General features: G+C 35.6%; 1 protein-coding gene across 1 annotated transcript; it reads right to left on the bottom strand.

Annotated features, from left to right (window-relative positions):
- Window positions 1–1,580: 1,580 nt before the first annotated feature.
- Window positions 1,581–9,135, bottom strand: LOC149546730 (nudix hydrolase 2-like). Its single transcript, XM_089794649.1, has 8 exons — window positions 8,941–9,135; window positions 8,789–8,857; window positions 8,542–8,679; window positions 8,362–8,439; window positions 8,211–8,260; window positions 8,080–8,115; window positions 7,854–7,962; window positions 1,581–1,769 (listed from the first exon to the last, which is right to left on the bottom strand). The coding sequence occupies exons 1-8, from the start codon at window positions 9,133–9,135 to the stop codon at window positions 1,581–1,583; spliced, it is 864 nt and encodes a 287-aa protein (XP_089650775.1).
- Between the last annotated feature and the right edge of the window lie 1,783 nt (window positions 9,136–10,918).

Genomic DNA, 10,918 nt, shown 5'->3' with positions numbered 1-10,918 from the left:
GGATGTAGTTCAAATAAATCATTTGGAAACACATCTCTGAATTCCTATAGGATGGGGTAATTCTCTAAACAAGGTGGGATCTATTCCATGTCCTTGACATGAGACACATATAATTGACACCCTTTTCTCCTTGCCTTCTTCAATTTCATAGTAGAGATTCATCTCAATTCAAGTGGGTGTTTGACTCGATTTAGTATCACCGAGTGATCTGAATCATCAAGGAATTCAATTACCTCATCCTAAAAATTAACAATTTTTAACATTATAATAATAATTAGATGTTTATATTGATACCATATTTAATCAAAATATTAGGCAAGAGCCTATAGCACAATGGTAACTTGTGAGCCTCTCATATGGGAGGTTTTGAGTTTGAGTGTCCTCGAAGTTAACACATAAAAGTAATTAATATCAATATATGATAATAATAAATAATCTAGGTTTCGGTCCATTACCTATCAAAAAATAAAATCTAAATATTTTTTCCTTTTACATTATAAAGGAAATATTCAATAACATGATTGAATCATTGGTAATAGGTATTTGAAATTGTAGTTTTTTTTTTTTCAAATATTGATCTTATTATGAAAGTTGGTAAAAAAAAGACATGCTATTGTAATTCAAATAAATGCCTATTAGTAAATATGCAATACATTTATTAAGTGTTGTTTACAATATTCTATTATTGCAAATTGAAAAGATAACAAAGTAAATCAATATTATGTGTGACATGTTGAGGAAATATTTGATATAGAGGTTAACCATGAAGAGGACCAAGATATTTGTAGAAATTATAATGGAAATGAACAAATGAAAGTTGCTATAAAAAATGAGCCTTCTATAGTTCAGAACATAAACTCTGTTGAAATTAGTGGTAGCTTTATTTTTAGTATATCAAGAAATGTGATGAGTATATGACACATCCATATATATGTATAATAGAACACAATATTTCATAAGCACAAATAAAACTTTCTAGACCAATCCAAATTTGAATTAAATGTGATGCACTAATCCACTATCTCCTAAATAAGAACTACAACTTATCATTATTGAAAAATAGCGAAATGATAATTGCTTCAAGAAAGCCCATACATAAACTCATTTAAGTAATTATACAGATATAAAAATCATATCTAATTTGTTGAATCATGAACATGATTCAAAGTTTAACATTACAAAAATGCACATATTAAACTTTCTCATTTATGACATTTATACATTTCACATAAAATCGACCATTCAACCATTCAGTAAAACCTCTTTTCACACTCATTTAAACTAGACAACTAAAATCATAGACTTTAAGTTCCTCAAATGTGAAATCATTATAAATCTTGATTTAAAATGACCATAACATCAAACAAATATACGATACAAATGTCTTTCAATTATTGAAAATATTATATATATTTCAAAAGCAACTTGCGAAATTGCATGAAGATTAAAAAATATACTCATAAAAAATTAAACTAAATAGAATATTATTATTTCTCATGGAGAAAACTAGAATTATCTACAGATAAAATAGAGTCAATGTATTGAATAATGTGGCTCAAAATATTCTATCTATGTATTTCTTATTTAGAATCAAGGGCAGTGTAGTAGAAGGCAGAGGTTTTGCGGGAGTTGGAGTTGGAGGATATCCCAGTGCCTGAAAATCCTTTGCATCGTCCCTTCATAGTGCCAACACACGTGCCAATCATATCTTTGAGAAGTTTTCTTTGTTGGTTTTTAGGTTGAGATGCAAAATCTTCAATCGCCATCCACTGGAAAAAATAATAATTTGAATCCCACATAAGATGATATGTGAGAAATATTATAAATTTAAATTACAACTCACAACCCTAAACTTAAAATCTTTGCTCGGCACATGAAGGTGTTGGGTGCTAGTTTTGCTCTCACAGATGGCTCGACACTTGATGGTGTCGAGTGATAGGCAGCAGGTGCCAAGTTGGCTCGGCACAAGAAGAGCTCGGCACACAAAAAATGCTCAGCACGAATGGATGCCGAGTGAGCTTGGCTTCAACTGAGAAAGAGGATGTCGAGTGTTCTGTTCAACTTGAAAAATTATAACTTAGAAAAATTCTAATGTGAATGCTTTCACCATTAAAACAAAAGAGCCAATGCGTTAAGTTTCAAAAAAAATAAAATTTGTCAAATGCAACATTCAAGGGAAGAGTAATGGATTCAAGTGTGCCTGCTTGCTTTACTATTCAACTTGATTAAACCATTACAAAATTTGGGAGCATTCGGCTTCAACCAAAAAAACCCTAAAATAACCCTAAACTGATAATGCTTCAAAAACTTTAAAACTGTAACTCTAATGGCTGCATACAATGGTGCATGGAGCAATCACTGCTTCAATAGGACAAATATAACAATAACAAACTTACAGAGAGAAGAAGGGAAACACGTGCAACTGCAGGCACAAACTTCTTTTCTTCTTCCTTGTTCTGCTCTGCTCTGTTCTGCAACTACTGATTTGCTGAAAACTCACTGAATGAATGAATAAACATTCTTTTTGTAACATTTCATTTTCCCCCTCTTTTCTAATTTCAAAAAATCTCACCACTGTATTTATGTTTCTGTGTGTTCTAGGTGTCAGAGGTGGTAGGTGAGCGTTTGGCTCAAGGGGCAAACATACGCTTCATTTAATATTCCAACACTCCCCCTTTGTCCTGAGACAAACAAACAAGGATCAATGTTGATCCAAATCAATTACACCAAGACACTCTCTTAGGTGTACAAAAGGTATAATGCCTAAAGGCTTAGTAAAGATGTCTGCTAGCTGCTGCTCAAACTTGCAAAAATCCATCTTGATATCCCCATTCTCCACCAACTCTCTGATGAAGTGATATCTGATCTCAATATGCTTGCTTCTCCCATGGAAGACTAGATTCTTGGACAATGCAATTGATGAGATGTTGTCACAATAAATTGTGGTTCCATCCTCTTGCCTTTCATTTAAATCTATCAAGATCCTCCTTAACCAAATAGCTTGACATGTTGCTTCATTTGCTGCTATGTATTTAACTTATGCTATAGATTGAGCAACAATAGGTTACTTCTTGGATGCCCATGAAATTGCACCCGATTCCATATGAAACATGTATTTAGAAGTGCTCTTCCTATCATCTATACTTTTAGCCCAATCACTGTCCGTGTAACCAACCAACTTGGAATCATCATTTACAGTATACAAAATTCCAAATCCCTTGGTACCTTTCATATACCTTAGGATCCTCTTTCCCACTTGCCAATGAGAATCCTTTGGTGTTTCCATAAATCTGAAAATTAGACTTACTGCATGCATTAGGTTTGGCCGAGTTGCAGTCAAATATATTAAACTTCCAACCATACTCTTGTATAGTGTTGGATCCACTCTCTTGCTAGAGTCTTCCTTGCTCAATTTTAGACCTACTACTATTGCTGTGAGGGCTACCTTACTATTCTGCATTTTAAATCTCTCCAAGATCTGCCCTGCATACTTTTCTTGAGAGAAGAAGATGCCATTATGCATTTGTTTTACTTCTATGCCTAGAAAGTATTTCAAGAGACCTAGGTCTGTCATTTCATATTCACTTTTCACGGCCTCTTTAAACTCACCAATTAGAGCCTTGTCATTTCCAGTAAAAATTAAGTCATCTACATACAAGACAACAATCAATACATTACCATCTGTTGCCTTGATTTAAAGAGTGGGCTCACAATTTCTTTTTCTAAAGTCATTGCTCATTAAATATGAGTCAATCCTGCTATACCATGCTCGTGGAGCTTGCTTGAGCCCACAAAGAGCTCTCTTCAATCTATATACTTTGTGTTCTTCACCTACAACTTCATAACCAGGTGGCTACTCCACATATACTTCTTCGTTCAATACACAATTAAGGAAGGCAGACTTCACATCCATTTGAAATACCTTCCATTTGTGTTGAGCTACAATTGCTATGATAGCATGCATGGTTTCCATTCTTGTAACAGGGGCATATGTCTCATCATAGTCTCTTCTATACTATTGTTTCCCTTGACTACCAACCCTGTCTTATGCCTATCAATCTTGCCTTTAGCATTGCATTTGGTCTTATAGAACCATTTCACTCCAATCACTTGCTTCTTTGGAGGCAATTCAGTTAGCTCCCATGTCTCATTTCTTTCTATGGCATCTATTTTCTCATCCATGGCCTTACACCATTTCTTCTCTTTAATAGCTTCTTCAAAATATATTGGATCACTATGAGAAAATAACGCAAAATTAACACTCTCATCATAATCTTAATACCTTTCATCTTGGTATATCTCCCTAAAACTCTTGGTCTTTCTTGGTAACAAGGAGGAGAGTGTGGGATCAAAATCTTCACTGCTACTACATTGCCGACTAGCTCGGTCTTCACTAGTACTCAGCATTGACACTTGGTCATGCTTAGAGGAGCTCGAAAATGACTGAACCTACTTGCCTTTTCTTCTATTTGTTCCTTTTTCTTGCTGTTCATTAGTGTCTTCTTCACTCATAATTGACACTTTACTTGAAGTGCTCAGTGACTCATCAGTTGGACCATACCAAGACTGATTTTCAAAAAATTTCACATCTCTTCAAAGAGTCATCTTGTTGTTCAATGGGTCATACAATCTGTATGCCTTTGATTCTAAGCTGTACCTTGTGAAGATATACTTCACACCTTTGTCATCCAATTTATGCCTTTTTTCTTTATGCACATGTGTATATGCAACACATCTAAACACCCTTAGGTTTTCAACTGTTCATCTTCCTCACGACCATGTTTCTATTGAAATTCTATCATAGACTACCTTTGTAAGACACCTATTAATTAGCTAAATTGTTGTTGCCATAGCCTCTCCCCAACATTCAGTTGGGAGACCTTTCTCTTTCATCATGCTCCTTGCCATTTCAACAATGGTCCTATTCTTTCTTTCAACCACTCCATTTTGTTGTGGTGTATAGCTAGCTGTGAGTTCTTTCTTTATGCCATGTTTCTTGCAAAAGTTTGCAAAAGAATTGAAGGTATACTCCCCTCCTCTATCTAATCTTAAGACTTTGATATAGTGTCCACATTCTCTTTCAGCCTAGGCTTTAAATTCTATAAATTTTTCAAATGCTTCAAATTTATTCTTTAAGAAGTACACCCATGTCCTACGACTGAAATCATCAATAAATGTCATGAAATAAGTACTCCCCCAATAGAAGTAACTTGCATAGGACTGACTAGGTCAGTATGCACTAACTCTAATGGATATCTAGCCCTCCTAGAATTTCTAGAATTAAATGGAAGCCTATTTTGCTTACTCGAAATACAAGCCTCACACTTGTCACATGAATTTTCTACGCGTGGCAAACCTTCTACCATTCTTTTATTTGACAATAAATTTAAACCAGCATAGCCAAGATGACCATACCTAAGGTGCCATAGTCGTGAGGGGTCTTCAATCAGACTCCTTAGAACTAATTGTGTGGAAGGTGCAACACCAACTTAAGATGATAAACATATCTCTATCTTCAATGGAAACATTATGTTCTTTGTCATTTGAACTGCTGCAAGTAAGTTCTTGCTCCCATCCTTTTCATGGATGACACACTTGTCATTCTCCATCAACACCTTGTATCCATTTTGAATGAGCTGACCAATGCTCATCAAATTGTGCTTCATACCAGGGGTGAAATACACATTCTGTATTTCCTTCTTGTCACCTTTCTTGGTGCAGACCATAATAGATCCTTTGCCCCCAACTGGTAGGGTTCCATTGTTACTCATCTTAATTTTTGATTTGAAACTCTTGTCAATGAATGAAAGAAAAATTTCATTACCACTCATGTGGTTGCTACATCCACTGTCGAGGTACCAAACCTCAGGGCTTCCTTCTTCACCAACATTACGCATGATGAAGGCAGTGGCATTATTTCCACTTCTCATATTCACATCAGCCACATTTGCTTGTCCTGACTGATCATTTTGCTTCTTCCAGCATTCATTTTCATAATGCCCATATTTATGACAATAGTAGCATTCTACATTACTTTGATTTGAGTTGTAGTTTTTCTTACCTCTTCTTGAGGTATTTTGAGAGCTACTTCCTCCATCTACTCTTCCTGAGCTTTTTGCTGCAGCATTCCTTTGTCCTCCACTACCTTGGCCTCTACCTCTGGAGTTTCTACCTAAGCCATTTCTTCCTTTCCCCCTTCCTCTTGGATTTGTCTGAGCCTTGAATGCTTGCTCTTGGAAAGATGAAGAAGTAGATCTGTTGATTCTATGCTCATGGGTTTGAAGTGTACCCATCAACTCATCCATTGTCAAAACAGTGAGGTCTTTTGCCTCTTCTATGGTCATGACCAAATTGTCATATTTATCAGGTAAACTCCTCAATATCTTTTCCACTATCCTCTGCTCTTGATAGTCTTCTCCATTTGACTTCAGTTGGTTAACCACATTGGAGGTCCTTGAACTGAAGTCTGCAACTGATTCATTTTCCTTCATCTGAAAGTTCTCAAACTCCCTCCTTATGTTCTGTAGCTTTACACTATAGACTTTATCAGTTCTCTTGAAGTTTGTCTCAAGGATATCCCATGCTTCCTTTGCATAATTTGTTGCTACAATCTTTGGGAATACTATCTCTATCATTGCTGCTTCAATAAGACTTAATGCCTTAGCATCCTTCCTCATTGACTCCTTCAAATGAGTCTTCTTTGCATTTGTGAGGGCAGCATACTGAGTTGGGTCTATCACATCATTGAACCCATTAACAACAAACTCCCACAAATCATTTGCAACCATTATGGTCTTCATCTTTTTTGCCCATGTATCATAGTTTTGCCCATTGAATGGTGGTGGCTACTGCCATGTCAAATATCCCAAGAAAAAACTTTGCCCTAACTCACTCTGGATGTGGAGCCTCAAAGCTCTGATACCATGTGAGAAATATTATAAATTTAAATTACAACTCACAACCCTAAACCTAAAATCTTTGCTCGGCACTTAAAAACTGCTCGGCACATGAAGGTGCCAAGTGCCAGTTTTGCTCGGCACTTGAAGGTGCCGAGTCATAGATTGCTCGGCACTTGATGGTGCCGAGTCATGGGCAATAGGTGATGAGTTGGCTTGGCACAAAAAAAATGCTCAGCACCAATGGATGTCGAGTGAGCTCGGCTCCAACTGAGAAAGAGGATGCCGAATGTTCTATTCAACTTGAAAAATTATAACTTAGAAAAATTCTAACGTGAATGCTTTCACCATTAAAACCAGAGAGCCAATACGTTAAGATTAAAAAAAAACAGACTTGTCAAATGCAACATTCAAGGGAAGAGTAATGGATTCAAGTGTGACTGCTTGCTTTACTATTCAACTTAATTAAACCATTACAAAATCTGGGAGCATTCGGCTTCAACCAAAAAAATCTTAAAATAACCCTAAACTGATAATGCTTCAAAAACTTTAAACCTGCAACTCTAATGGCTACATATAATGGTGCCTAGAGCAATCATTGTTTCAACAGGACAAATCTAACAATAACAAACTTATAGAGAGAACAGGGGAAACATGTGCAACTGCAGGCATAAACTTCTTTTCTTCTTCCTTCTTCTGCTCTGCAACTACTGATCTACTAAAAACTCACTGAATAAATGAATAAACAATCCTTTTGTCACATTTCGTTTTCCTCCTCTTTTTTTATTTCAAAAAATCTCACCTACCGTATTTATGTTTCTATCTGTTCTGAATGTCAGAAGTGGTAGGTGAGCGTTTGGCTCAAAGGGCAAACGTACCCTTCATTTAATATTCCAACAATTGCAATATCCAATTAAATAGCGATATTGAATCACAACCACTAATTTAAAGACGTACCTTGGCTGCAAAAATTTCAGTATCTTGCGCAACAATGTTAGAAGAAAGTGATCTCAACATACACACGAAGAGCATATCTGATTTTCCAAAGGGGGCAGTGTGATCATCCCTGCAGTTCATTCACCCACAACTATTAGAAAGCTATGAAAACAAATACTGCTTGGAACTCATCCTAATGCATGTTGCAATACATTACGCATCTTATGGGATGATATTTTTTGCTTACTTGAACCCGACCACTCGTACAAACTCTGTTTCAATCTGAAAAAGTGCAGGAAATAGTTCAATAACTGAAAATGTCAGGAAATTGAATTGCTTATAAGTGAAAATCCCAAAAGACGAAAGAAGTGACATTTACCCGTTTCTTCTTGGACTTCTCTTATGGCCCCTTCCTTAATGCCTCCCCCCTATCACAAACAAATTGCCGATAAATATATATTTGTGCATGTCTATAAAAATTGCAGAGTCATTAATTTCGTTTCACGATGTCGAAGTTTAAGCTGCACACCTGGTTAATCCTTCCCGTTGGCATCTTCCACAACCCGGAATCCTTGTAAGGTCCGCACTTCTCCTGAACTACTAGAACCTACCATCATAATTTATGCATCAGATTTATTACTTCAAGCCATTGGTCAATAACCGTAATTAATCTATGTTTGTGAATAACTAATACAATTGCAAATGTTACGTGTCCGCCGTCGTTGAATACAAAAGCTGCAATCCCCACTTGATGTGAAGCATTATCGGGGATGGTACAAGGAGTTTGAGGAATCCAATACACTAACATCACGTACCAAGGCTCAGCGTGGTGGTACCAAAATCCCAGCTGCGATCCACCGATCATAAAGTATTGATTGAAGCGTAAATAAATGGATTGGAATGGGAAGAAAAACAATTAATTAAGGCGGGTAGCACCAAACTATTGAAGAACTGACCTTGATCGCAACGGGGACTAGCTTTGCAGCCTGTTCCTTGGGCACTTTAATCCACACCGCCTTCTTTCCCTGTACAATCTATCAAGTATCATATTATTACTAATTAGGGATTTGCAATTGTATATTATAACAGAGCAGTAATTAGCACTTACCTGGCCCGTCCATAGAGAAAGTGAGGCCTTGAGCGAGGCTTCAAAAAGAGAGGCATCGTTCTGCATATTCTCCACGTCAACAACTATGCCGTCATATCTATCTTCATGGGCTTGATCATCACTTGTTTTCTTCATAATTATTTCAACGTCGTTAGTGGTACTGGTCAGCGAAACCTCGTTCGCTGTAGTACTCATCAAATGAATTGAATTAGCATTGCAATAAGAATAAGTGGTACAGCGAGTGTATATATTATAGTGATAAGCGGAGGTTCTGATGCTGGTAAGAAGCAACTACCACAGCAACTACCACAGCCCTACGTTGCAGCTTCCATTTTAAAATAGAAAGCGCGTATTGATTGTTGGAAAAGCTTGAAAGAAAAGGAAAAACGCTAGAAACTTAAGCAACGAAACTTGGAAGGATACAAGAATCATTTATTAGCATTCCTCGTAAATTTGCAGGAAGGACACACGAATCATCCAGCAAATTCAACTTGTCCAGATCAGTGCTGCGTAGGTTCGCGGAATTCTCCCTACTCTCGATCGTTCGCTTGCTGTGCTCCATATAAAACCAACATTTGTTCACATTGACCTTTTCTACACATGAATTAACATTCAAAAAGATTTGAGGCTTCCCTATCCCAGTTTTATCCATCACATTATATCAGCATAACATAATCTATCGTTGCTTCCTTATCCCATTTGAGATTTACCTTACCAATGTCACCGACGAAAACAGACACATCAAAAAGTACGTATGCTTCTACCATTTCACTTACCCAAATATGTGTGTTTGAGAGGCATGGAAGGAAGCCTAAATGTATATTTTATAAATATACAGTTTTTTAAAATAAGAGTAGCATTTCAGAATATCTTTAGTAAGAAAACTTTTTACCATGTAAAGTAATTGTTCAATAATTTATATATATATATTTTAGACTTTTGCTAATTTGTATGGTTGAATCTATAGATTGGATTTTTCTTTATATTTTTTGAATAAACTAAATTTTTTATTTTGATATTGTTGTTACACAAGGAAAAATAGGAACAATCCTTTTGTCCTAACATGTGTGGTACACACTCGACACAAGAAAGAGTATCCATACTACAACATTTTTCATGCCTACAGGTTAGGTTAGATAGAATGAGGCACCAATAAAAAGTATCCCTTGAATTACATTTTTAAAAAATAATTAATTTTTAAATCTATCAAGTAGTTCCTCATTTTTCAATCATTGTTGCACGTTTTCATCCATTGTAAGTGAAAACCACTTTCTAGAGCATAGGAATCTCTTGTGTTTTACAATAATCTCTCAATCTTTCAATTTATTTTATTAAATGTTAATGTTAAAGTGGGCTATATTCATCTTTCTAGAATGGAGCTTACAAGACATTTTCGTGGTGGATTGAAGTATTGTGGGAATCATAGAATAACTTGTTTGTTTTTAGAAATAATCTCTTAGGTATGAACCTAATACATCTCTACAAATAGTTTCCCCTTCTCATGCAGATTAATTTTTCATCAAATTAGTCAACTAGGTTGAATCATCTTGAGCTTGCTAACTTTATTTATTAAAATATTATTTACATGAATAACATGATAACCAACATAATGACTCCATACAATCAGAATTTGAAAAGACAAATAAACTCAAAGGCCTTAATATTTGAAATGTACACATAAAATTCTTATAAGAAGAACCCATTCTATATCCTTGATAAAACTATAGGGAGAAAAAGCTTAAATTGTAAAGTGGATTCTTGAAAAATTACTCATAATACATCATCATAGCTTCATTGGAGTCGACATAGAAAGACCCTTTTATAAATCTCACTTTTAGGCAAGATTTCAATTATAAAAAGATAGATCTTCCTCAACAATGACTCAATATTATCTTGTTTATAGCTCTAGAATCAGTGCACATTCTCTATTATCCATTATTCTTAGGTGTCAACATAGTAGGTACAACACAAGGACTCA

The sequence above is a fragment of the Cupressus sempervirens genome, chromosome 7 (genome assembly GCF_028749045.1).
Source record: "Cupressus sempervirens isolate cs-2001-9-10 chromosome 7, ASM2874904v1, whole genome shotgun sequence".
Classification (NCBI taxonomy): Eukaryota; Viridiplantae; Streptophyta; class Pinopsida; order Cupressales; family Cupressaceae; genus Cupressus; species Cupressus sempervirens.
This window is presented reverse-complemented; position numbering and strand designations above follow the sequence as displayed.

What these genes read in the sequence shown, in the direction of transcription:
- LOC149546730 (XM_089794649.1), bottom strand. Translation starts at nt 9,135, where the DNA reads ATGAGTACTACAGCGAACGAGGTTTCGCTGACCAGTACCACTAACGAC. An exon ending in TAGTCCCCGTTGCGATCAAG is followed by an intron (nt 8,680 to 8,788) that starts GTCAGTTCTTCA and finishes GGTGGATCGCAG; the next exon opens with CTGGGATTTTGGTACCACCA. An exon ending in GTACGAGTGGTCGGGTTCAA is followed by an intron (nt 7,963 to 8,079) that starts GTAAGCAAAAAA and finishes AATGAACTGCAG; the next exon opens with GGATGATCACACTGCCCCCT.